This window comes from Nicotiana tomentosiformis, chromosome 3 (assembly GCF_000390325.3).
Source record: "Nicotiana tomentosiformis chromosome 3, ASM39032v3, whole genome shotgun sequence".
NCBI lineage: Eukaryota > Viridiplantae > Streptophyta > Magnoliopsida > Solanales > Solanaceae > Nicotiana > Nicotiana tomentosiformis.
In genome coordinates, this window is record NC_090814.1 from 52422730 (window position 1) to 52449693 (window position 26964).

The 26964-nt window shown below is 39.0% G+C and overlaps 2 protein-coding genes across 2 annotated transcripts; one reads left to right on the plus strand and one right to left on the minus strand.

Moving 5' to 3' along the window:
• The first annotated feature begins 21851 nt into the window (after positions 1–21851).
• On the plus strand, positions 21852–22501 carry LOC138907812 (uncharacterized). The gene is made up of 2 exons (XM_070198428.1): positions 21852–22241; positions 22421–22501. The coding sequence occupies exons 1-2, from the start codon at positions 21852–21854 to the stop codon at positions 22499–22501; spliced, it is 471 nt and encodes a 156-aa protein (XP_070054529.1).
• Positions 22502–23251: 750 nt separating this feature from the next.
• On the minus strand, positions 23252–23974 carry LOC138907813 (uncharacterized). Its single transcript, XM_070198429.1, has one exon. It carries the CDS (start codon positions 23972–23974, stop codon positions 23252–23254), a length of 723 nt encoding a protein of 240 aa, XP_070054530.1.
• Positions 23975–26964: the final 2990 nt, after the last annotated feature.

The window sequence follows — 26964 nt, forward strand, 5'->3', positions numbered from 1 at the left end:
CCCAATATGCAACATTTTCCTTACGCCGACAGGAAATATACTCCTCGAACCCTGGTAAAAACTATTAAGAACTCTTCGAAACCCATTTGCACACCACCAAGCTATTAGAACCGAATCTCTCTAACTCAACCCAGCCACGCAGGTCGCCAAATCCAAGAGTACTGCCATAAAGCACCTGTAGAAAACCCTCACATCATAAGTACCCAAAAGAATCGATCATGTTTATTACCCTACTGATCCAACCTACTACCAAGCTGTCCTATTTCCCTGAGTCCCTTCCGAATTTATCTTCAGATTGATACTTCTCCTTGCTAAATCGCCACACTCTTTAGCCACAACTCACCCTACAAACCTTAGCATAGAACCACAACGCCCTACGACCCTTAAGCAACTGTATTCTTCTTAAGCACCTCCATAAATACCACAACTATAACACTCACTCTGAAAATACCTTATGTGAATTTAAAATTTTTCTTCTTACCTTCCTTATACAAAAATGTAGAATCCATAGTCATACAGAATTTCCGTAAGTTCAGGCACGATCAAATGCAAATCTCAGATTTTATCCATACACAAGTTTGGAGAAATTCTGAATTGCTATATATAAATCTTGAATCCATTAGAACCTTCTAGAGAGTCCTCCACTCTGCTCAAATCTAAATTGCACTACCTGAACGAGTCGAAAGACACGTGCTCCCTTAGCTTGACCACACTTAAAGAAGTAACCATGCCTTAACATCACCAATCAAATTTATACTTCGTGCGTACTACATCCAACAATAACAACTCGATCCTCCCATGATTGTCATATACTCATAAAGTGAAATATAACCTGTATTTAGGAATTTCTTTACTCGAGTCATCCTCGATCTCAACCTCTGCAAGTCATAACTAATCCACAAGTATGCCTCGTACCAAGACTAAAATTTAGCACCTCCCCCACTTACCTTTAAGCTACAATTATATAAAATTAGAACCCGCAAGGATTTCTCCTTCTTAATTACCAAGATCTTGTACCGTTAATCCGCCAGACTTCTCGAAGTCTTTTGTTAAGATTTTCATGAACATTCTGAATCACCAGCCACAGTCACGCACTCGATCTCTAACCGGGTAGCAAGTAGTATTCCTCGTAAAAGCTTCATCAACATCACACCACTGCTAACTGCTCATAGGAGATAACCTACCTGTGGAATTCCTTACCGACATCTTCCAACGATGCTGCACTGGGTGCAACAACTACGTAATTAGTAAATTCTCCTGAGCTCATGCTCGCCCACCATTTGTATAAGTCTACACTTTCCCCATTGACATCAACTGAAATTTCAACAATACGTTCGAACTCAAGTCATATTGCGCCTGAAATGATAATCAGATCTTTATATCCCCCTTCATTTCAAACAAACTCCTTTCTACCATATTCAATCTTTCTTCGTACAATAACCATCATTCCAAATAAAGTCTATAGGACAAATCATATTCTATCACGATTCCAAACCGTTATACACTTTCTCAAGGTGCACGACTACCCTACCATTTAATTTATATGCCAATCTGCCACTCTTACTTCGGTTAAATCATCTCCTTTAAGAAACTTCTCAACCTCTACTTCTCCTACTTGACCTGCTAGTACTTCAACCACCGCGAAACACTTTCCGGCATGTCTTCCCTCATACGTTGCTACCCAACTACCTCATCAAATCAAAATGCATCTTTGTCGCACCTGAACCAATAAAATATTACGGACTCTAAGTCTCTTCGAAGATCATCTTTCTCGAGCCATCAACATCAGAAATACCCATTCGCAACCATAATTACTACACAATCACTTACTCTTCTTAAGTCCAAACTCATTGACAAGACATGAGAATTTAATTTATCCCAAAATTTAACAACGTGAAAGATCCTTCAAAGCATTCACACTCGAGACCGTACGTCACATCAAAACGAAAATCAAGCGCCCAATGGCCTTCCTTTATATTTCAAGGAAACACTTCTCGTCACATTCAAATCGTCTTAACACATCCCGCAGGTACATCATACTCATCACAAATCCATTCCACCGCTCATCGAGTCACAAATTCCACTCGTAGGGGCATTATCGGACATATGAGTCCAAATGTAAAGGTTACAACTGAAGCTACCGAGCCAAAGCTGCGGTCTAAACCTTGCCTCAAGTCCTACAGACTGGCCCATCACTAAAACACATAATACACATCTCGAACCTCGTTCATAAAATCACAAGCCGGCGATGCACAACTGATATCGAGCGCTCATATGCGCATACGAAATGTGTGGAAGGAATTCAAAGAGTTATGTTTCAAGCTGAATCAATTCCGCATGATAGAATACAAGAAAGTGAAATTTTCCTAAGGGTTTTGCAGCCTTTCGAAGATAACTACGGACGTCTCTGTACCGATCCACAAGACTCTGCTAACCCGCCCATGACTCATGAGACCTATGTAACCTAGGATCTGATACCAACTTGTCACGACCCAAAATCTCACCTGTCGTGATGGCGCCTATCGTGGAACTAGGAAAGCCGACTCATTTCCAAAACAAATCGATATTTTCATTTCAAAGATAATTTCAAGGCTATTTAACATAAAACCTTCGTAAAGGAGTTCAAATAAAAACAAAAGTGCGGAAAAAGAAAAGCCCGACATCGGGGTGTCACTAGTCATAAGCATCTACTATAATTTGTCTGACAATATCAAGACTAACATAGTATGGAAAATAGATAAATACAACTAAAGGAAGATAAGAGGGAGAAGAGCAGGGCTGCGATCGCCAGACAACCACCTTGCTATCCCCGAGAAAATCTGCAACCGGAATAGTCAACAGTCGCTATCATGTCCAGCTACACCTGGATCTACACACAAGGAGCAGGGAGTAACATGAGTATGTCAACTCAGTAAGTAACAACAATAAATAAAGACTGAGCAGTAGTGACGAGCAATAAAGCATATAAAGTTCATATCATGAAATCTCAGTAAAAAACAACATGCTTTAAAAATCAGTGTTTGAATCAAATCATCTCGTTTAAAACCCAATTACAGTAAAAATCATTTAAAGATATTTTTCAATAGTTTCAAATAGACGCTCAATGCAAAGATGAGCAAAATGATGAAATCATAAACAATCCCTCGGGCAAAACATCACTCATATATAGCCCCTCGGGCAAACCTCGCAGTCACTCATGCCTCCCGGGCATACCTCACAATCACTCTTGCCACTCGGGCATACTTTACAATCACTCATGCCTCCCTGTCACTCAGCACTCGGCACTCGCACTCAGTAGGTACCTACGCTCAATGGGGGAGTTGTACAGACTCCGGAGGAGCTCCTTCAGCCCAAGTGCTATATCAAGACAAATCATGGCATAAATCACTCAGGCCCTCGGCCTATATCATACATGTTGTGGCGCACAGTCTGATCCCATAAATATCTTCACAAATCAGTACCTCGGCCTCACTCAATCATAAACCTCTCAAGCCACTCGGGCATTTCAGTAAAAACAGGATAATCAGCCCAAAATAACATTTATATGCATCAAAATATATACTGAGTTATGTAGTAAACATATATAACTTTGACTGAGTATAGATTTTCAATCGAAACAGTGAGAGGATAGTAAGAAAAGGCCCCTAAGGGTCCAAACAGCACTGGCACAAGGCCGAAAATATGGCATTCAGCCTAATTTACAGAAACTCTTTCTAAAACATATAAGTATCACATAGTTTCAGCAAACTATGCAACTTTACAGTTGCTACGAGACGGGCCAAGTCACAATCCCAAACAGTGCACGCCCACACGCCCGTCACCTACCATGTGCGTCACCTTAAAATAGTAGAATGATACGAAATCTGGGGTTTCATACCCTCGGGACTAGATTTACAATCGTTACTTACCTCAAACCGATCAAGTCCCTACTCCGCGATGCTCTTGCCTCTCGACTCAGCCTCCAAATGCTCCGAATCTATTCACAATCAGTACAGTACCATCAATATATGCTAATGGAATGAATTCCATAAGCAAAACTACAAAATTAGGCCAAAACCCGAAATTGGCCAAAATCCGGACCCCGGGCCCACGACTCAGAATCGGGTAAAAGTCACAAATTATGAACACCCATTCACACACGAGTCCAACCATACTAGTTTCACTCAAATCCGACTTCGAATCGACATTCAAATTCCAAATATTTATTTTATAAAGTTTCTACAATTTTCCCCAAATTTCCACCTCAAAGTACTAATCAAATGATGAAATCATTGATATATTCATGTATATTGACCAAATGCAAGTTAGAATCACTTACCCCGATGAATTTCATGAAAAACCCACGAACAATAGCCACAAACCGAGCTCCCTAGGTCCAAAATATGAAATAATTCCCTAAACCCCGTTTATATAGTGCACCCTCTGAACTCCCACTATGCGGTCAGCGAAATTCCAAGCGCGGCCACGCCTCCCAGGTTCTACGGTCGCGAAACAATAGTGCGGACACACTTTTTGGTGGCTGCACTGCCAAGCTTTAGTATTTTGTCCATATCTTTCTCTACAGATGTCCAAATGATGACTTATGTGCCTTTTGGAAACTAGAAACAAAGGGCTACAATTTTCATTTTCGAATCATCTCAAAATGCCTTGTAGATATAAAGATATAGGCTTCCGAAGTCGGACCAGCGGATCTGCAGAACTTTTCCCCGTAGTGCGGCCGCGGCAAAATTATGCGGTCCGTGAAATTCTGCTGAGGTCCACGAAATTCAAAGCACCAGAACCATACCTGAGTTCCGGAAATGCCCGGACTCGATCAAAACTCACCCCGAAACACACCGGAGGCCTCCGGAACCTCAACCAAAGGTACCATCAAGTCCTAAAATACCATGCAAACTCAATCGATCTCTCGAATCACATCAAACAACATCAAATCAACAAATTATCCTCGGATTCAAGCCTAAGAACTTCTAAACTTCCAAATTTGACAACCGATGCCGAAACCAACCAAACAACATCCGAATGACCTCAAATTTTGCACACACGTCAAAAATTATCCTACGAACCTACTCCAAATTTTGGAATTCCATTCCGACCCCTATATCGAATTTTCCACTGCCAACCAAAATTACCAAATTTTCAACTTTCGCCAATTCAAGCCTAATTCTACTACAAACCACCAAATCACATTTCGGACGCACTCCTAGGTCAAAAATCACCTATAAAGCTAATGGAACCGTCAGAATTAAATTCCGAGATCGTTTACATATAGGTCAACATCCGGTTGACTTTTCCAACTTAAGCTTCTACTTTATAGACTAAGTGTCTCATTCCACTCTGAAACCACCCCAGACCCAAACCAACCAACCCGATACAACACAATACAGCTAAATAACACATAAAGAAGTAGAAATGGAGGAAACGAGGTTGTAATACTCAAAATGACCGACCGGATCGTTACAGTAAGTGTATTGTATATCCCTCTAAATTCATTCCGGTCGACGATGTTCAGGTTACAGAGCATCTATCATATGAGGAAGCTTCCATTGCTATACTAGATAGACAAGTTCAGATATTAAGAACTAGGGATGTAGCTTCGGTTAAAGTACTTTGGATTAACAATGATATGGAGGAGATGACTCGGGAAGCTGAAGAAGAAATGAAGACTAGGTATCCTCTCTTGTTTCCACTTCTGGAGGAGGATCAGACTGAGACATCACAGCCTTTAGGTACATATATGATACTTGATTCTTATGTTAGTTATTGTTATTAGTCGTATGAGGCCATTTGTGTTATTGATGATTGTGGCCCTATGTGGTTTTGTATTGTTGGGTTTCTTGTGTGACAGGTTGGTAGTAGTAATGTTACAGAGGAGACTGCCAAAATTTCTATAGATTTCTGGGAGTTTAACATTCGTGGACGAATGTTTCTAAAGGGGAAAGATTATTACACCTTTTGCGTCCCAAGGTGACGAAATGAATATAAGACTTTTTAATCATGATTTAAAATATTTTAAAGTCATAATATGGCTATATATTATGTTTGGATAGAAAATATGAAGTTTGGGAAAAATCGGATTAAAGTTGCGAAAAAAGCGACTAAGGATTTGCCTTGTAATAGAGCTTTTTGAGAAATAAATTTCGTGTGCTATATGAGGTCTTTTGGAGACATATTATATACCAAATTGAAGGTCTTGGAATGTAATTTCCAACGCTCTTAACCTTTTTTTCATACGACACCCGGATAAAACGTTATAAGCATTGGAAGAATGACCAATGATAGGGTGCCAAGTAGCACCTTTTGACTTTTCAAACAAAATGGATATTTATATCCTTATCTCGTTTCTTTCTTCAATTTTCCAGAACACACAATCAAATAAGATCCCTAACTTTACTCTTAAGCTCTCTGCAAGAGCTTCAAAACAAGATTATTGTCCCGGACATGGAATCAAGAAGCGATAACATTAAAACGCTCCCTACGATGTAAGTATCGCTATATCGCCTCTCTTTTTCTTTGTAGTTTGAGTTTTGTAATGTAATTTATAGTTATGAAAATGTGTATTTTCTGTATTTAAGTGTTTAAATATCAAGGAAGGTTGATAAATTTGTTTCCTAATAGTTAGAACTCATGGGACGGTGATCGGAAGCCGTGAGTTCAAGTTATTTACTTGTAGCAGACTATTTTGTGGATTATTTTGTGCTGTTGTTGGGCTGCATGTTTTACTACTATTTTGTGGAGTTTTGGGGGAGTAAGGTTTTGGAGAAACACCACATAAATTCAGGGTGGTGGGCTGGTTGTTCGTCGTAATATTTTTTCGGGCCGTTTGACACTACTACGGTGGTCGTTTTGTGTATGAAGAGATTGGGGTGTGTTGGGCTGTTTTGTAGTATTTTGTGGTGTATATAAGGTTGGAAAATAATATATAGATGTTGATATTTTTGTATTTGGTGTTATCTTGAATTTGAAGGAAGTAAGGATTATAGGGGAGATGTTGCTCATTTTAATACAAAAGAAGCTTGTCGTTCGTTGTGCGATAGTTGTACCTTTCGTAACTTAATGATAGTATTATTATTGTTGTTGTAGATTAAGGTATGAACAGGAGAGTTCAACTTGGTGATTGAAAATATAGTGATAATGTATGTTAAGGCTATCTATCCCATCTTTCCTTTTGGCATGATTTGTACGATACAAACGAAACGAACAAATGCACAACTTTCATAAATGACTCTATTCATAGAAGTATTAGAGATACCTACGTTCTTGATTTTCCATGTGAATTATTATTGTATCTTCTGTTCATGGGTCTCATAAAAATACGTAGTTGATAAAATTTATCCGAAAGGTATATTGATCTTATTAACGTATTTCTTATGTATTTCATTTATTTATACATGTACATTGACCCATGACCAGATGGCATTATATACACATATAGTTTATGTATATAGGATATGGGAAAAGGTTACGGCATTATATACACACCACCACCTGATCAACTGGTATATGTTGAAGATTTCGCCCACAGTGGCTGAGATGATATGATGGGATGCCCTCAGAGGCTTGATGATGTTATGTACGCATATACTTATGCATGGTATGGAATTTATACGCATATGCATGACATTATAAATATTTTCATGATTCACAGAGCTATTCAGACTTATAGGTTGAGTTCCTTACTCCGTGTTTCTTTCATGCCTTACATACTCGGTACTTTATTTGTACTAATGTCTCTTTTGCCTGGGGATGCTGCGTTTCATGCCCGCAGGTCCTGATAGACAGGTTGAGAGTTCTCCTAGTAGGCTATCAGCTCAGCAGAAGGTGTTTGTGCACTCCACTTACTCCGGGATTGCCTATTTGGTCAGTATGATTTGAATATGTATTAATTGGTATGACGGGGCCCTGTCCCGACCTTTATGATATTTATGTACTCTTAAGACTTGTAGATAGATGACATGTATATGGATACTTGTATGGATTTATAGGCCTATGTATTGAGTATACAAATGATTTTGTCGGCCTTATAGGCTCGTATGTCACATGTATAAATTTCTATATCATGTTGGGTTGTCATATGTCTAGTATTCTCTTATGGTTTCTTCTAGTTATCTCATGACGGCCTTTCTGGTTCATTTACCCATGATAGTATGATGAGAATGATATGTTATGTTGGTACTCGATTGAGTTAAGCATCGGGTGCTCGTCGCGGCCCTACGGTTTGGTTCGTGACACTCTAGTTGGGGGAAGGCATCTGAGGCGCCAGTGTCCACCCCTGCACTTCAAGAGACCCTTGCATAGTTTTGAGAATGTTTGGTAATCTAGCTCAGGCGAGGTTGTTCCCACTTGCACCAGCGATATCTCAAGCTGGGGGAGGAGGTTAGACTCCCTCGGCCCGTACTCCATAGCAGCGGGTCCAAGTCGATCAGGTCCCAAAGGTTATGCCAGTGCAGCCCGTTGTTCCGGTTTAGACCGAGGTTAGGGAAATTGCATCTGAGGAAGAGTAGCATAGACTTGAGAGGTTCAAGAAGTACCATCCTCGTACTTTCAGTGTCTTAGCTTCAGAGGATGCACATGATTTTCTAGAGAAGTGCCACGATATTCTCCGCACCATGGGTATTGTGAAGACTAGCGGAGTTGCTTTTACTAATTTCTAGCTGTCAGGAGTAGCACATAAATGGTGGCAGGTTTACGAGAAGGGTAGCTCAGCTGATGCATCTTCACTTACATGGACCTAGTTTTCAGAGATGTTCTTGAGAAAGATTGTTCCCTATACACTCCGGGGTGCATGGCGCGCGGAGTTTGAGTAGCTGCACCTGGGTAATATGTAAGTGTCAGAGTATGATGTTAGATTCAGTGATTTGTCTAGACATGCACCTACTTTAGTTTCTACAGTTAGGGAGGCCGATTCATCGAGGAGCTCAACTATGGTATTAGATTCAGCATGGCTCGAGAGTTGGAGACAGATACCACATGCCAGCATGTGGTAGAGAATGAATGGAGGTTGGAGGGTATGCAGGGCCGTGAGAGAGAGGACAGGAGGCCAAAAAGTCTCGAGGTACTGGAGGATTTAGTGGTGGCCATGCTGCAACTACATCCCGTCATGGTAGAGGCTATATGAGTCATCTAGTTCACTCAACACTTCCAGCTTCTAGTGGTGCTCTTGTTATTCCAAGGTCTCGGGTTGCACACTTTGCTCAACCACTTTCTAGTGCACCTCCTGCACGGGGTGCCTTCAGCGGCCAGTCCAACCGACCAGGTCCTCGCCTGTCCCAGCAACTATGCCCATCAAGAGCTTACATTGAGTGTGGTGATACCCATCACATGGTTAGAGACTGCCCCAAACTCATTAGGGGTGCACCTCCGCAGACTACTCGAGCTCTACAGATTCAGTCAGGTCCGCAGATTTCTCAAGCCATGGTTGTTGCCCTAATTGCCGCTCCACCCGCACAGGCAGCTAAGGGTGGGGGACGGATGGGTAGAGGTCACTCTAGAGGGGGAGTGCAGGCCAGATTCTATGCTTTTCCAGGTAGGACGGAGGTAGTCTCTTCGGACGCAGTCATCACAGGTATGGTTCCGGTTTTTCATAGAGATGCATTAGTCTTATTTGATCCAGGATCTACGTATTCATATGTGTCATCTTTCTTTGCTCCATATTTAGATATATATCGTGAATCTTTGAGTTTTTCTATTTGTCTATCCACGCCTTTGGGAGATTCTATTATTGTGAACCGTGTGTATCTGTCGTATTTAGTTGTTATTGGTGGTTTTGAGACCAAAGTTAATCTATTATTACTCAGTATGGTAGACGTTGATGTGATCTTGGGTATATACTAGTTGTTGCCATATCATGCTATTCTAGATTGTCACATCAAAACTATGACATTGGCTATGCTAGGTTTGCCACAGTTAGAGTGGAGGGGTACATTAGATTATCTTCCTAGCAAGGTTGGGTCATTTCTAAAGGCTCAGCAGACGGTTGAGAAGGGGTGTAATGCATATCTAGCCTTTGTGAGAGATGTTAGTGCTGATATTCCTACCGTTGAGTCAGTTTCGGTAGTGAGAGACTTCCCAGATGTATTTCTAGCAGATCTTCTGAGCATGCCGCCCGATAGAGATATCGATTTTGGTATTGACTTATTGTCGGGCACTTAGCCCATTTCTATTCTACCATATCGCATGGCCCTAGCTGAGTTGAAGGAGTTAAAAAAGCAGTTGCAAGAGTTGCTTGATAAGGGTTTCATTCAGTCTAGTGTGTCGCCTTGGGGTGCTCCGATTTGTTTTCTAAAGAAGAAGGATGGTTCTATGCGCATGTGTATTGATTATCGGCAGTTGAACAAGGTTACAGTGAAGAACATGTATCCATTGCCGCAAATTAATGACTTTGTTTATCAGCTAGAGGGTGCCAGAGTGTTTTCAAAGATTGATTTGCGCTCGGGGTATCATCAACTGAAGATTCAGGATCCGGATATCCCAAAGACTACCTTTAGGACTCGGTATGGTCACTACAAGTTCCTTGTGATATCATTTAGGCTGACCAATGCCCTGGCATCATTTATGCACCTAATGAATAGTGTATTCCAGCCATATCTTGATTCATTCATCATTGTGTTTATTGACGACATCTTGGTGTACTCCCGCAATCAGGAAGATCATGAACAACATCTAAGGATCATGCTCCAAACCTTGAGAGAGAAGAAGTTGTATGCAAAATTCTCAAAGTGTGAATTCTGGCTCAATTTGGTGGCATTTTTGGGTCATGTGGTATCGAGTGAGGGGATCAAGGTAAATCCGAAGAAGATTGAAGCAGTTCAAAATTGGCCCAGACCGTCTTCAGCTACTGAGATTCGAAGTTTCCTTAGTTTGTCCAGGTATTATCGTCGTTTTGTAGAGGGTTTCTCATCCATTGTTGCACCTATGACTAGATTGACCCAGAAGGGTACTCCTATTAGATGGTTCGAGGAGTGTAAGTCGAGACTTCAAAATATCAAGACTGCTTTGATTATAGCCCTAGTGTTTGTGTTGCCTACGAGTTCAGGGTCTTATACTGTGTATTGTGATGTGTCACGTATTGGGATTGGCGCGATGTTGATGCAGGACAGTGGGGTGATTGCCTATGCGTCTCGGCAGTTGAAGGTCCATGAGAGCAATTATCTTGTCCACAACTTGGAATTGGCAGCTATTGTTCATGCATTGAAGATTTGGCAACAGTATTTGTATGGTGTACCTTGTGAGGTCTTTACCGACCACCAGAGTCTCCAACACTTGTTCAAAATAGAAATATCTTAACTTGCGGAAGTGGAGATGGTTAGATTTGCTTAAGAACTATGATATCATTATTCTATATCATCCCGGGAAATCCAATGTGGTGGCCGATGCCTTGAGTCGAAAGGTAGAGAGCTTGGGCAGTTTAGCATATCTCCTAGCAGTAAAGAGGCCACTAGCCGTGGATGTTCAGGCCTTGGATAACCAATTTGTTAGATTGGATGTTTCGGAGCCCATTCGAGTTCTTGCTTGTGTGGTTTTTCGGTCTTCTTTATATGATCGCATCAAAGAGGTCAGTATGATGACCCCCATTTGCTTGTCCTTAAGGACACGGTACAACACAGTGATGCCAAGGAGGTTTCTATTGGATATGATGGGTTATTGCGGACACAAGGCCGATTATGTATGCCCAATGTGGATGGGTTGCGTGAGTTAATTCTTGAGTACGCTCACAGTTCGCGGTACTCCATTCATCTGGGTACCGCTAAGATGTGTCAAGTTTTGAGGCAGCACTATTGATGGAGGAGAATAAAGAAATACATTGCAGAGTATGTAGCTTGGTGCATATATTGTCAGCAAGTGAAGTACGAGCATCAGAGGCCAGGCGGTTTGCTCCAGAGACTTGAGATTCCCGAGTGGAAGTGGGAGCGTATCACTGTGGATTTCGTTGTTAGGCTCATACGGACTCAAAAGAAATTTGACGTTGTTTGGGTGATTGAGGATAGGTTGACAAAGTCGGCTCATTTCATTCCTGTGGTGATCACCTATTCTTCAAAGTAGCTAGCTCAGATATATATCCACGAGATTATCTGACTTCATGGCGTGCTGGTATCCATCATCTCTTATCGGGGAACGCAGTTTACATCGTGTTTCTGGAGAGTTGTGCAGCATGAGTTAGGCACATGGGTTGAGTTAAGTACAACATTTCACCCCCAGACAGACGGACGGTCCGAGCGCACCATTCAGATATTAGAGAATATGTTTCACACCTATGTTATGGATTTCAGGGCTTCTTAGGATCAGTTTTTGCCGTTTGAGGAGTTTGCCTAAAACAACAGCTACCAATCGAGTATTTAGATGGCTCCTTACAAGGCCTTATATGGGAGACGGTGTCATTCTCCTGTTGGTTGGTTTGAGCCGGGAGAGGCTAAGATGTTGGGCACAGATTTGGTTCGCGATGCCTTAGAGAAAGTCAAGTTGATTTAGGATTGGCTTTCGTACAACCAGTCTAGATAGAAGAGTTATGTTGGTCGGAAGGTTTGTGATGTTGCATTCATGGTTGGATAGCTAGTTTTTCTCTAAGTTTCACCCATGAAGGGTGTGATGAGGTTCGAGAAGAAAGGTAAGTTGAGTCCTAGGTATATCGGACTTTTTGATATCCTTGAGATGATTAGTGAGGTGGCCTACAAGCTTGCATTGCCACCTATTTTATCTGCGGTTCGTTCGGTGTTCCATATTTCTATGCTCCGAAAGTATTATGGTGATCCGTCTCATGTGTTAGAATTTAGCACAGTCCAATTGGACAAGGATTTGACTTATATTGAGGAGCCAGTGGCTATCTTGGACAGACAGGTCCGGCAATTGAGGTCAAAGAATAATGATGTAGTGAAGGTTTAATGGAGGGGTCATCCGGTCGAGAAAGTGACCTGGGAGACCGAGCACGACATGCAAGGTCGTTATCCCCATCTATTCATCACTTTAGGTATGTACTTATGCATATTCAAGGACGAACGTTTGTTTTAGATGGGGAACGTGACGACCCGACCGGTCATTTTATGTAATTTCGTCTCATTTTCCCTTTTGATGCTTCACACATGTGTCTTTATGGTTTTATGACTTACGAGGTTGATTAGTTTCATTCCGGAAAGATTTCGGGTTGATTTATACCTTTTGATTCTTTACTTAGAAGCCTAAGTCAGAAATGTTGACCAAACTTTAATTTTTCTAAAAGAGACCCCGGAACGTTGTTTTGATGGCTTCGATAGCTTCATACCGTGATTTTGGACTTGGGATATGCCCGAAATTGAATTCGGAAGTCCATAGGTTGATTTGTGTTGTTTTGCCAAAATTTGGCAATTTAGAGTTAAAAAGTTTGACTGTGGGTTGACTTTTAACTATCGTGTTTGGAATTTGATTCTAGGATAGGGAATATGTCTGTTATGTTATTTAGAACTTGTCTGTTAAATTTGGTATCATTTGAAGTTGAATTGATAGGATTCAGACGCTTAGTTGCAATTATAGTAGTTCTTGAACTTTACATTGAAACTCATGCTCTTTATGGATGTTTGGTTTGGAGCCCCGGGGGCTCGGATGAGTTACGGACATGTTTTGAAATAAATTGAACTGAAAATGAATTGCTGGTGTTGATGGTGCTCTGTTATTGCAATTGCGAGCACCAGCCTCGCAATTGTGAAGGTGACAGTGGGGGATCTAATGTCGCAATTGCGACTGACCCCTTCGCAATTGCAAAGTCAGCAGGCATGAGGCTTGGGTCGCTTTTGCGAAGAAGTCCACCTTCGTAATTGCAATAATTATTGAGGGTGTCAGGGTTTGAAAATGCGATCCTTGGTCCGCAATTACGAGCATTTGCAAATGCGAACCCTATGTCGTGAATGAGACATATGCAGCTGGACAAAAGGGAGCTGGGCGACAGGATTTTTCAATATATTCTCTCATTTTAGAACCCTAAACTCAGTAGGAAGCAATTTGGATATGGGATTTTCATCTACAAACTTTGGGTAATTGATTCTAATCTATTTCCAACTATATTCCATCAGTATATCTTAGATTTAACTTCAAAATCATGTGAATCAAATTGAAAATTTGTCAAGTTTTTAAAAAATAAGAATTTGAGTTTTGAGAGTCGATTTGGACTCGGATTTTTGAACTAATCATATATATGAACTCGTGGGTTATGGGTAATCAGAATCTACTCTTGGACCCACGTTTCGACCGGGCAAGCCCCGGGTTGACTTTTGTTGACTTTGTGGGAAAAGTATAAAGATCGTAGCTTTATCCATTGTAATTATTTTCCCTTGCATTATTTGATTATATTAAGTCAATTTTGGTTAGATTTGAGCCGTGTGGAGGAGAATTTTAGGGGGAAAGCTATTTTCGAGGGTTGAGTTGGCCTAGTTGAGCTAAGTACACTGCCTAACCTTGTGTGGGAAAACTACCCCTTAAGATTTGGGATTGAATGTGTCATTTGTGCTATGTGAAAGTCGTTTAGGCAAGGTGATGAGTGGGTACATAGTTTATCTGTGGTATTTGACCATCTTAGGCTACTTAGACTCTTTCCATAATTTAATTGAATTGTCATATCATGTTTTAAATTCTCATAGTCAATCTACTCTTAGTTGTGTTAGTTTATTCTTACATGCCTTAATTTACTATGTTAACACTTATTCTACATCTTACTTGATATTTTGCTCTTATGTTTAGTTGAAGTTGTTGCCTCTTTCGTTGTTACATGTTATCTCTTACATTGTTGATTTATCATTATTCGAAGTCATTATTACACTTATCTCCTCATTGTTGATTTATCATTATTTGAAGCCATTGTTACATGTTATCTCTTCCATTATTGATTTATCATTATTTGAAGTCATTGTTGCATGTTATCCCTTCCCTTGTGAGTTATTCTTATTTGATATCGTAGTTACACATTATCTCTCTTATTTTTGAGATATTGGTGTTGAAATTGTGAAAGTCATTATCACATTGAAGCAAAGTTGTTTATTGTTGAGATATCATTCTTGTTGAGAAATTTACATTCATTTTTATTGCTGACATTCTTGTACATATTGTGATTGATCCATGGGCTATTGTTGTGAAAATATTGATATTGTTGATTATTGGCAAGTTGTGGCATATGAGCACTTGTGGTGTGAGTTGTTATTTTGATGTGATATTGATGCGCATGTGGCGGTATAAGGATAGGGGTTAATGTGCATGCGACGCATAAGTTGGGAAATTTATGTGTGTATTGCTTGTAAGTGAATTACTTGAATCCACACGGCGTCATAAGGTGGGCTAAAGTGCATGTAGCTATTTCAGAAAAACAATATTTTCAAAACTATTTAAATGTAAGGCTCACGCGGCAGTATATGGAAAGATTGTGATTGAAATTGAAAAATGTGAATACGAGGCGGTACCTCGGTTGTGATTCTTGTTGTATATAAGATGGTACCTCAGTTGTGATTCTTGTTGTGTACAAGGCGGTACCTCATTGATGATTCTTGTTATTTATCTCATGTTGTGAAGAGTTATTGGTGAAACACTTCTTGTTGAGTTTACTCTTCCTTGTCTAATCCATTTTGATCCGTATTTGACTATGATGGTTCTCTTTAATTTCTTCCCTTATGTTATCTATATACTTACAATTTTGGTATTAGTCTATGTTATTAATTTGTTTCGTATTAGTTATTTCTCCTCCTTCCATTACTTGTCGTTATTATGTTTTTATTTTGTTTATTATTTCCTAGTAGGTGTCTTGACCTGGCCTCGTCACTACTCTACCGAGGTTAGGCTTGATAGTTACGGGATACCGTTGTGGTGTACTCATAATGCATTTCTGCACATTATTTTGTATAGATCCAGGTACGTCTGCCCGTGCCGGACGCTAGAGGTTGATTGAGTAGCTGCTTTTGGAGACTTCAATGTATACATGCTCGACGTTCGCAGGCCTCAGAGTCACCTTCTGTTTTAGACATTCTACTATTTATTTCTTGTTTCAAACAGTATTGTATTTTGAGACTATTAGTACTTTCTTGTAGAGCTTATGATTCCGTTCCACCAGATTTTGGGGAAGTGTTGGCTATTGTACTGTTGAGTTTATTATAATAGTGTGAAGGTTTAATTTGAAATTTTAGTATTATTTCCGCTATTTCTCTATGCATGTTAGGCTTACCTAGTCGTAAAGACTAGGTACCATCATGACATCCTACGATGGAAAATTGGGGTCGTGACAGAAGTAAACTTTAGATATACTTTAAGGATCGATTTTAATCTTGTATGCAAGATTAGAAGAAAATCGTTTGAAGTTCGTGGATCGCGACTGTATCCGCTTGGTTTTTAGAAAAAATTAATTTTGAAATTATTTGCCTGATTCTAACTTTTAAATGAAAGAGGATTGTCAACTTTTCAAATCTGTTTTTAACTTCAAAAATTCCATGCAAACAGTTAGTATGAAAGTGAAAACTGTATAGCAGAAGTAATTTAAAATGCTGAAATTCAACTAGTATAAGATATAGTAATTCTTTTAGTTACCTACTATTTTTAGCTTGCCTAAGAATAAAAGAATAATAAAGAAGAAAAGCATTCATTCAATATCGTCAATGTTATATACACATAGAAACAACAGCATATTTTTGTAAAGTGATAAAGGAAAAGGAATAGGACTCATGGTATGGGCCTGAAGAATGTTAGGCCCAGCGGACAACGAACAGCGGTAGCAGCTTCAATGACTTCAAACTCAAGGGCTGAAACTTGGGCCTGAGTTCTTGAGAACTCAGCAGGCCCAGTTCGGTTACATTTACAAAAGAGAAAGGCAGACATTAGTGATAAGTCCCAACATAACATTTAAATACAAATGAGATCAACACAAGGCCCAAAACATAACTGTAACAAATACTGGTAATAAGATATGCAATAATATTAATGTAAGGTCAAAGAGAGTAAGAAAATTAACAGTGAAGCCTTTTCTTTCAATGAGCACTAAACCTAAAATGATTAACAAATGTCAATGATTAAGAGCTTAAGGTAAAATTCCATTAATGGCCAAGACACCATTTGGGTCCTGTCACTTCAGAGTTCACAAGGGTCTCAGGAACCTCGAGTAGTGCTTGTATCAGGGAGGGTATCTCAACCATAAACTAAATCTTACTCCCAAATACCCCTAACCACTCACGCTTACTCTTCCTTATAGGTTTAAATACCAATGAGGCATACACTGTAACTTTCAATGTAATAGTAACAATAACACAAAGATTTACAGAAGCTCCTAGTTGTAGTCACAAATACCTTAGTTATGCTCAAACTTAGTAAATGTCCACACATATATTAAACCCTTCATCTCTTACTAAGTATAGGAGTTCACAGCCTATTTCAGAATCTCTAAAGGGTATTAACATTGATACATAAGCAAATAAATTGATCCTCACTTAAGCAGGTGACATGATCCTTAAAGAATCTTACATTCATACCAGGCTCATTAGGAGTTAAATGCACAGTGTTATACTCAAATAAGGGAGATAAATATTAGGGAGTTTCTCTTAAGTCTATAGCGGAGTCACAGTTAATTTATGTCTCAAATTCTACATGGTCAGTCTTTTAGAATAAACAAGATGCAGTTTTCTTCTTCATAATGAGATATAATTCTAAGAAAGGGTGTGAGAGCAAAAGCATAGCATGAAAGACAAGCAAGAAATCCGTTTTAAAAATAAGAATGAGTACAGAGGACCAAGAGAGGATAATCAGGTTCATACAAAGATATTCTAAAAGAGTACAAGGCTACAACATGGTATAACATAGGATTAGACCAACAATTTCATTACAAAATAGCTAGAATAATGACAGTTTCATATTAAGTAAGCATGGTTCAGTTACATAGGTTGAGTTATTATTCTAACATTATGAAGTTTGGCACAACCAACTCAACAGGTGCTACTCAGCCATAACAGATGCAACTTCAGTCAAATTTTTGGGCATAGCTTAAGCTGACAGGATACACACAAGACTACATGCAGAAAGCTCATTAGAACTTAGTCTAGTTTCTTCAAGTCATTATTTATACAGTGAAATTCAAGATATGATCACACAGTCGTGAAAGTAAGAAAATATTTACAATAATGTCTCAAGAGATCTCAGAATCATACATGTGAAGAAAGAAGGCAACTCAAACAACTTAACTAATATGCTTTAACTAAGATGCCAGCCTTGTATTCAACTTAAATATTCATATATATTTTAGTTAAGTCTATCAGGAAAACAACCTCAAGCGTATGATATAGGTCAACAGATAACACCAAGACAGAATCAGTATGGCAGGCATGAACGCCATAGTAGAACATCAAGGAAGTCTAAAGTCAGAACAAGTGTAGAAGGTCATTAAGGCTCTTTAGCTAGTCATAGGAGTTTAAATCATATAGATTGTTCAATCCAGAGCAGTACTCATTAAGGTCACACAATAAACGATTAGTAATGACATGAGACATACAATACAAAAGCATAACAATTGATTATAAAATAATAATAATTCATTATGAGCAGAGACAATCGATTATAAACATGACTTCAGCTTGAGTAGTCTAAAGAAGAGGAAGAGTCGACATATACTAACCTTCCTTTGAGCAGCAAATCAAACAATAATTTTCTTAGCCGTTTAGGAATCAAAGACTTAAACCCCAATCAGTGAGCAAACTCAGAACTGGAAAGAGAAAAAGAGAAATCAAAAAATCAATTAAGAGACTTCGATTTTTGCTACTGTGAATTAAAATTTCAGGTGTAGTTGGTGATGTTTTCGTTGTTAGGTCGTGTTAGGTGTGAGCATTGAAGTCTCCCTTTTATAGTGGCATTCAATCCCTTAGGGTTTCAACAAATTTGAATCTGGGTAGTAGAGAGTGACGATTGCCAGGTGATCCAAGGAAAATTGAGTGAAAATCTAAGAGAGAGGGGAAAATCAACGGGGATTTACCTGGGAGGAAGAAGTTGATCGTTGAAGGCAAAACCCATCAAACAAAGACCAGAAACCCAGAGGTTATTGCATTTGACCTCTGGACCTCGAATAAAATATAATGAAACTCTGAGATATGCTCATGCATACTCCAATTTGATAGAGTAAAAGATAAATCTAGAGACTCAAAGTTTCATCTTTGAGTCTAGGGTTTCAGGTTAGGGGTTATTGAATTTGTGTGATGAAACATGAAGAAAATAGCGAGATTTGCGGAGTCATAAGACAAACGAGATAATTTCTTGGTCGATTTGAGACCTTGCACGAATTTGTGCAAGGTTTTTGACTGACTAAGGTGATGGGAGTTGAGAGAATAGAAAGAGGAAGGGGAAAGGGGGTGGTTGAGTCAAAGAGGAAAATGATTTTAGGGTTAGGGGTTAGACCGACTAGTGTCTAGGTTAAAGTGGAAGGGAAAGATCTGGGACGTTGGATCTTTTGATCAATGGCTCTAATAATTCAAGGGTTAAAGGATTATTATGGCAAAATATGCGGGTCGTTGGATCTCCGCATTTCAACGGCTGAGATTCGGTGTGAGAGGAGTTTAAATTAAAGAAACAATTGCGATAAAGTGTGGGCCATTGATCAAATGAATTAACAGCTCAGATGGATATGTGCTTCTTATGTGAGTAGTGGAGACGGGTGACGTGGCACGATCTGGTTGGTTTGGGGAGGGTGGCATAGATTGCGAAAGTGGAGTAGGGAGTGGACCTGGACTGGGTAAGATTTGATTTGGGCTTTTGTATTGGGCTAGTTTTAATTTATCAAATAGCCATTTCGTATCTAATTGGGCAATTGTAATTGTAGCTTATTTAGCCTTTAACCTCGCTAAAATTAATTTAATTAAACTTAATTAATTTTAATAAAATACAATAGAAATTATAATCATCAAATATACTATTAATTACTGTAATTAATTAACTAATTATTAAAATATCTTAATTTTTAATTTATGACACTAATTTCGGATTGTTTTGAAATAGTAGGCTAATTTACTAAAATTAAGGAATAACATTTAAATCAATTACAAGGCCTATGTAATGAATACAAAATTGATTTTAATAGTTTCAAAATAGTAAGAGTAATATATTTACAATTATATAATACTAAATTATTGATTTTATCATTATTAATTACTTTATTTATATAAACATAGGTGTTATTGATTAGAAAATATTTTCAAAATATTTATTGTAAATCAATAAGTATAAGTAAATTAATTTTAAAAAGGAAGGTCAAAATTGGTCATCAAGAATGCTTACTATCGAGTATGAGCTTTTCAAGATAAAGGAGGATGAGTCCATTCAGGACATGCACACACATTTCACCTCCATTATTAATGAGCTTCACTCCCTTGGAGAAGTCATCCCAACAAACAAGCTGGTTCGGAAGATACTCATCATCCTACCAGGTTTTTGGGAGAATAAAGTGAATGTTATCACTGAAGTTAAGGACCTGCAGAAGCTGACCATTGATGAACTCATTGGAAATCCCAAAACATATGAGATGAAGAGGAAGAAAGATCTTGAAAGAAGAGAGCCTAAGAAGGAGAAGAGCATGTTCCTCAAGGCTACTAATAGTGACTCAAGTAGTGATGAGTTAGACATGGCTTATCTTACTCGAAGATTCCAAAAGATAGTTCGAAAAAATGGAGGAATTCCCAAGAGAGGAAGCTCTAGCAGAAACTCCAAAGGAAATTATTGTTGTCATTAGTGTGGAAAGCCAGGACACTTCATCAAAGAATGTCTTCTTCATAAGCAGGACCACTACAAAAATAATGGTGACATGGTGGCCAAGAGGAATTCGGCCCCTAACAGGAAGTTCAAGAGAAAAGATGTTGCTGACAACATTGTAAAGCAAGCTCTAGATGCTTGGGGAGATTCCTCCAGTGAATCTCAAGGTGAGGATGACCAAGGATACACATCTATGATGGCTCTCGAAAATGGATCTACAGAGTATGATTCCTCTCTTGAGAATTCCCAAGAGAGGAAGCTCTAGCAGAAACTCAAAAGGAAATTATTGTTGTCATAAGTTTGGAAAGCCACAACACTTCATCAAAGACTGTTCTTTTCACAAGTAGGGTCACTACAAAAACAATGTCGACAAGGTGGTCAAGAGGAATCGGTCCCTGAAAAATGGATGAATGCCCCTAAGGGAAAACAAGTGGCTAGTGAGGCTCAACTTGAGCTTGAAAGCGAGCTCAAGAAAATTAAAACAAGTTTTGATATTGAGCTTGAAAAGAATAGACAATTTCTGGAGGACTAAAAAAGGGTTAAAAAATTATCTTGATAAGTCTCTTAAATGGACCTGGTCCTTTGATGTAATTACGTCTATGTACAAGAGTAATGGTAGAAACATGCAAGGAATTGGGTTCCACAAGGCTAAAACTCCTTATAATCCCCATAGCAAGTATGTAAGTATGACTGATAATTAGCTTTGTACTCATTGTGGTCAAACTTTACATTACAAGAACTCTTGTAAAGCTAAAATTCAGTCTCAGCAGAAAAATAAAGTTTTTGCTGAAAACAAACCTACGGCTAAGGAACCTGGTTCTCTGAAAATGAAATATGTGCTTCCTACATGGACAAAAAAAAGTTTAATTCATCCGTTCTATCAACAAGGGACCCAAGTTGTCTTGGACACCTAAGTCTAATCACTGATTCTGTGTGCGGGTTGGAGTGAGAGGTAGCAATCAAGAATGGTACATAGATAGTGGCTACTCTAAATATGTGACCGGAAAAATGGATAATTTTCTCTCACTCAAGGCCTTCCAAGGTGGGAGTGTGTCTTTTGAAAACGGAAAGAAGGGTTATATTCTTAGTGTTGGTAAAATTGGCAAAACACTCTCCCATGCAATTGAAAAAATATGTATTATGTAAATAGTTTGAAATATAGACCGTTGAGTGTGTCCCAAATATGTGACAAAGGAAACAAAGTGGAGTTCTTGTCAAAGTCTTGCACTGTCACTAATTTCTTAGATGGTGAAGTGGTCTTGAGAGCAAAAAGATTCAAGAATATCTATGTTGCAGATTTTAACTCACTAAACGATGATGATCTAACTTGCCTAAGTGCCATTGATGATGATGCTGAATTGTGGCACAGACGACTGGGGCATGCAAGCTTCTCCTTGCTGAATAATTTTATCAAGAAGGACCTGGTTCGTGGGCTGCCCAAGTCAGAGTTCAAGGATCACAAGGTGTCTGATGCTTGTGCAAAAGGAAAGTATGTCAGGTCCTCATTTAAACCAAATAAGGAAGTACGCACCTAAAGGACATTGGATCTCTTTTATATGGAACTTTATGGACCTATGAGAATACCTAGCAAAGGAGGAAAAAAGTATATCTTTGTAATTATGGATGACTATTCTAGATGATAGCGATGAAATACGAGAAATGTGTGTCAACTGGGGCCTAGATTATGATGCCTTCGGTTCAGACATACGAACAAGACGTTGATGAAGAAGATAAAGACAATGACAATGAAATAGTTCCCGACAGTGACGATAATGGCGAATGAAAATCGTTATTTATTTCTTCAAGTTATTTTTAAGTATTGTATTGAATCTCTAATGCTAAATACCAATTATATTTAAGACTATTAGAAACATAATTTTATTTCATAAATATTGCAAGCACGCACCATTACAGACACTTAATACAACAAAATATACTGCTACAAATAACTAATCTTATGCTTGAAAATTGCAAACATTGGATGAACTGCCACCAGGAGCAGAATTTCCACCTTTTCCCAAACCGACTATAGGCATTTACAGCAATCGTGTCCTGTTTGGGACATATACCACATTTACACGCACAAATAGTATCACTAACAGCCAATTGGTTCTGTATCCGTATTCTTTTCTGCACTTGCCGGCGACGCACAAAATCCTTGTTACACACCATTTTAAATAGTTCCAACAGTCAATAATGCTCAGAACCCACTGGTTGGAAGTGGACACTATAGGTGTTTATGTATGCATCCACGCTATTTTCTTTATCAACATACCTCGTCTCTCAAACCCAACATGTTGAAAGCACTTCATGGCATGTGAGCGTGGCAAGTGATAAATCGGCCATTTTTCACACGAACATAATCGCATGGATTCATTGATGGTGTGGATATTATTACCGTGATTTTGATGCAAACCGGTGCGAACTTCAAAAATATTTCGATCGCTGCAATATTGCAAATATGTATTCCACCATGCCCGCTTCCTATATTTCTCAAATAATTTTATCGGTTGTGGAATAAATTGAAAACCCCTTACAACAAGGACGATGCACTGCAGGATCTTTCAACAAACCTCTCTGCCATCTGCTTGAATGACATATGTACCATGGCAGTGACAGGCAATCCACGAACAGACTTCAACAACGCGTTGAAAGACTCTGACACATTTGTAGTCAAAATTTCCCATCTTCTACCACCATCCTTATGCAAAGTCCACTTATCAATCTCATGTTGCATCAACCAACGATAAGCTCCTTCGTATTCCTGCCTAATCAATTCCATTTGCATCCTGAATTTACACTCTTGATAGTCTGTTGTAGCCATCCACATTAAATAATGTAAGCTCTTGTTCAGATGAGCCCGCTGGATGTTGGCCTTCAAGTGCCTAACACAGTAATGGTGGTAGGCATACGGCTCCTTCTGTGCATCCAAAGTCTGCACATAACTTAAAATCCCACCATGCCGATCAGATATTAGACAAATACCTGAATGTTGTCTCACAACGTGCTCCTTCAAGTGGTTTAAAAACCATGTCCAAGTCTCTTGACTTTTATTGGAACAAATAGCAAATGCGATGGGAAATATGCTTTCATTAACATTTATTGCAACGACAATCAATATCTTTATATCATACTTTCCATATACATGTTTGTTGTCTATGGATATTATCGGTCGACAATAAACAAAACCATCAATGGATGGTTTAAATTCCCAAAACACATATCTAAATATGTATTCTGGTATGTTAAGTGTCATGCCCCGACCTCGGGGAGCGCGATTGGCGTTCAACAGAGTTACCTCGGTCAAGCAAGCATGCACAGTGTCGTCTACCCAATTCACCCACTCATAAAGAGAAGAATATATTTCATTAATAAATCAATAAGACTCATGTGAACAACACCGGTTCATTTCCATTAGTTTCGTCATTAACAAGTCTTCAAAACAGTACGTTGTACAATCATAGTTAAAGTGGAACAGATGATACCATTACAACATTTTTAGTTTAACTTTCCCAAAAATAGGTACAATCCACACTATGTCCAGGAACAGAAGAGTGCTATGACAGTGTCGGCAACAAGGCCCCGGCTATACCTCAAAATGCTATGTACAAGGGATAGAAGATGCAGGACCCCGAAATGAAGTAGGGCTCACCAAACCAACTGAGGAGAGGGTGTGCTGCTATCACTGATCAATACCACCTGGCTATGGAACCACATGCATCCATTAAAGATGCAGCGCCCCCCGGAAAAAGGGACGTTAGTACATATGAAATAGTACTAGTATGCAAAACTAAGCACCCTCTCAATAGAATGAACAACAGTAAACGAAAAATAAAACATGATATCAATAAGAGACTTAAACGGTATCAAAGTGTCACATTAAGGGAAACGTAAATTTCAAGTAGGTTTCGGTAATTTAAGTTGGGAGATCTTTAGCACCGATATACCACCGTATTTTAGTACGGAGTACGATCTCAGCCCGACCGGCTAAGCCATCTCACCCCGAGACATACACTCATAATACCACTATGTGTGCGGCATGGCGTCCGAGCTCAGCCCGATCGGCTAAGCCGTCTCACCACAATGTCGTGTGGGTCGACATTACATCACATCTAGATAGCAATAATCTCATACCATTTAAGGGGAAAACATTTCATCACATTAACACGGGGATTTACCCCTTAATCACTCCTACACCGGCACGTGTAATTTCGGGGTTAGGTTGTTCCGACCTACCCTTCCTCGGTGACTAATCGATACTCCCAAAGCATTTGTTATTAAAGTATTTACCACTCAATTCATATTCTTTTACATGTCATTCATTTTATTGATATCATTGGCCATAACGCAATATAATTCTTGGCACATTGGACGTACTTCATAATTCAGCTCATTATTCCATTTTCAACTGTTATCATGAATAATCAACAAGGCCTTTCAACATTAAGGCTTTAATCGCATACTTAAGCAAATTAGGGTCTTAGGCACATATGACTTCTTACACAATTGACATGGTAGCTTTCATAAGAATTCACGTTGTCAGATCATAACATAGTAACACACACAACCCATACCTAAACTACATCCTCAAGCATTAACTTAACATAACAAGAATCTTTGGAATACATATTGAACACATAATTATTTCGACACAAGGCTTATTTGACAGAAATTCAATTTATAAAGGGCATCACGAAACTTACAAGGACATTGAGGGTTCAATTCTAAGAGAAGAGTTTAGCCAACATACCTTGCTTGAGCTTCCTTAAACTCTAAAATGTTCCGAAAGTCTTAGCAACTTCAATCTATTGTAGAAATGTAACAAATTTAACCAAAATTAGGAAGATACTCATGGTTCTAGCTCCTTTGAGCATTTTATCAAATACTAGGTGTGCATTAAGGTTTCAAGGCCCTTTCATGAAAGATACCCTCATCCCACAACCCATTCTTTACCATTTTAGCTCACAAATATCCCTACCTCCATTGATAACACATGCATGCAAAATAAACAACTCCCATACCCAAAACTTATCTTACCAATTACCCATTCCTAGTTAAATTTCGAAATTGAGGTTTAAGGTGTAGAATTTTACCTCTAGGATGAATACATAGTGTGGTTTCATTGATAATCTTCCAAGATTTGAGTAAGAATTAAGGAATAATTGGTTGATGAACTCTCTACCTCTCTAGAGCACTTTCTTTCTCTCAAAATATCAGGTTTTTGCTCAAAAGATGGTACATATCGTCTATTAAACGAAGTAGGGTCAGGTTATAAAGACCCAAAAAATGAAGCTACAGAACAGGATTTGCGGTCGCATATGCGACCGCATAATGCATCTGCGGTCTGCGAAATGAACCTCCGGAACTGGGCAACTCTGCCTGGGTTTGCAGTCACTATGCGCCCCGCAGACCTGTTCTACGATCGCATTATGAACCGCAGAACAGTTATGCGGTCGCATAGTCGACCGCAGAATAGCACCCAAACCTGCCCAGTCCTGCCTCACTCTGCGGCCGCATAATGGACCGCAGAAATGCCTTTTTTCTGCCAAAAATTTTTCTTTAACTCCTCAGCGCACTGTTCAACCCAAAAAGTTTGTACCTACAATCCTTAAACACGTAAGCCTACTTCGACACCACAAAAGCTTAAATTACCTTGCAAATGGGCCCTACATTAAGACTCCGCTCAAGCTTCCATTCAACAACAATATCTGGGTTAAAATGTTACACAGCAGCCATGTACCTCGGTAGAGCTGCAAATGACTTATCTCAGTTACCATAAATAATCTCAAACACACATTTATGCTCGAGAAATACCTTTCTTTTGGTAACGGTACACCCATATACCTGCACAATTGATGTTATACACTCTTTCACCTTGTACATTATGGACGATTCAATATGTGGAATCAAGATAAGGGAAATCAAATCAACGTTCAAGTTAAAATGATTCTCATTGAATGTGTCCATATCACAAGTGTGCTTGTCAATGTATTTTCCCACCATCCACATATTAGTTTTCAACTTTCTCGCACGCAACATCCACTTACAACCTTGATCACATCTACGACAAACAACCTTATATATTTGCTGAGATGACTTATTAACCTCGATCTCACGATAGTTTTTTATGCTGTAAATTCGCACCGCCTTACTAAGGCGCATTTTATCAACAAAAAGTATATTCTTACAGAGCTGCGTTGGTCTAGATTCATCCTATATTGTTGTACGAATGTCATCAAGATCCCT

Bases quoted from the DNA above. Each gene is read 5' to 3' on its own strand.
- LOC138907812 (XM_070198428.1), top strand. From the start codon at position 21,852: ATGTATTATGTAAATAGTTTGAAATATAGACCGTTGAGTGTGTCCCAA. The intron at 22,242-22,420 runs GTACGCACCTAA...CCTTCGGTTCAG, and splicing joins CATTTAAACCAAATAAGGAA to ACATACGAACAAGACGTTGA.
- LOC138907813 (XM_070198429.1), bottom strand. From the start codon at position 23,974: ATGACACTTAACATACCAGAATACATATTTAGATATGTGTTTTGGGAA.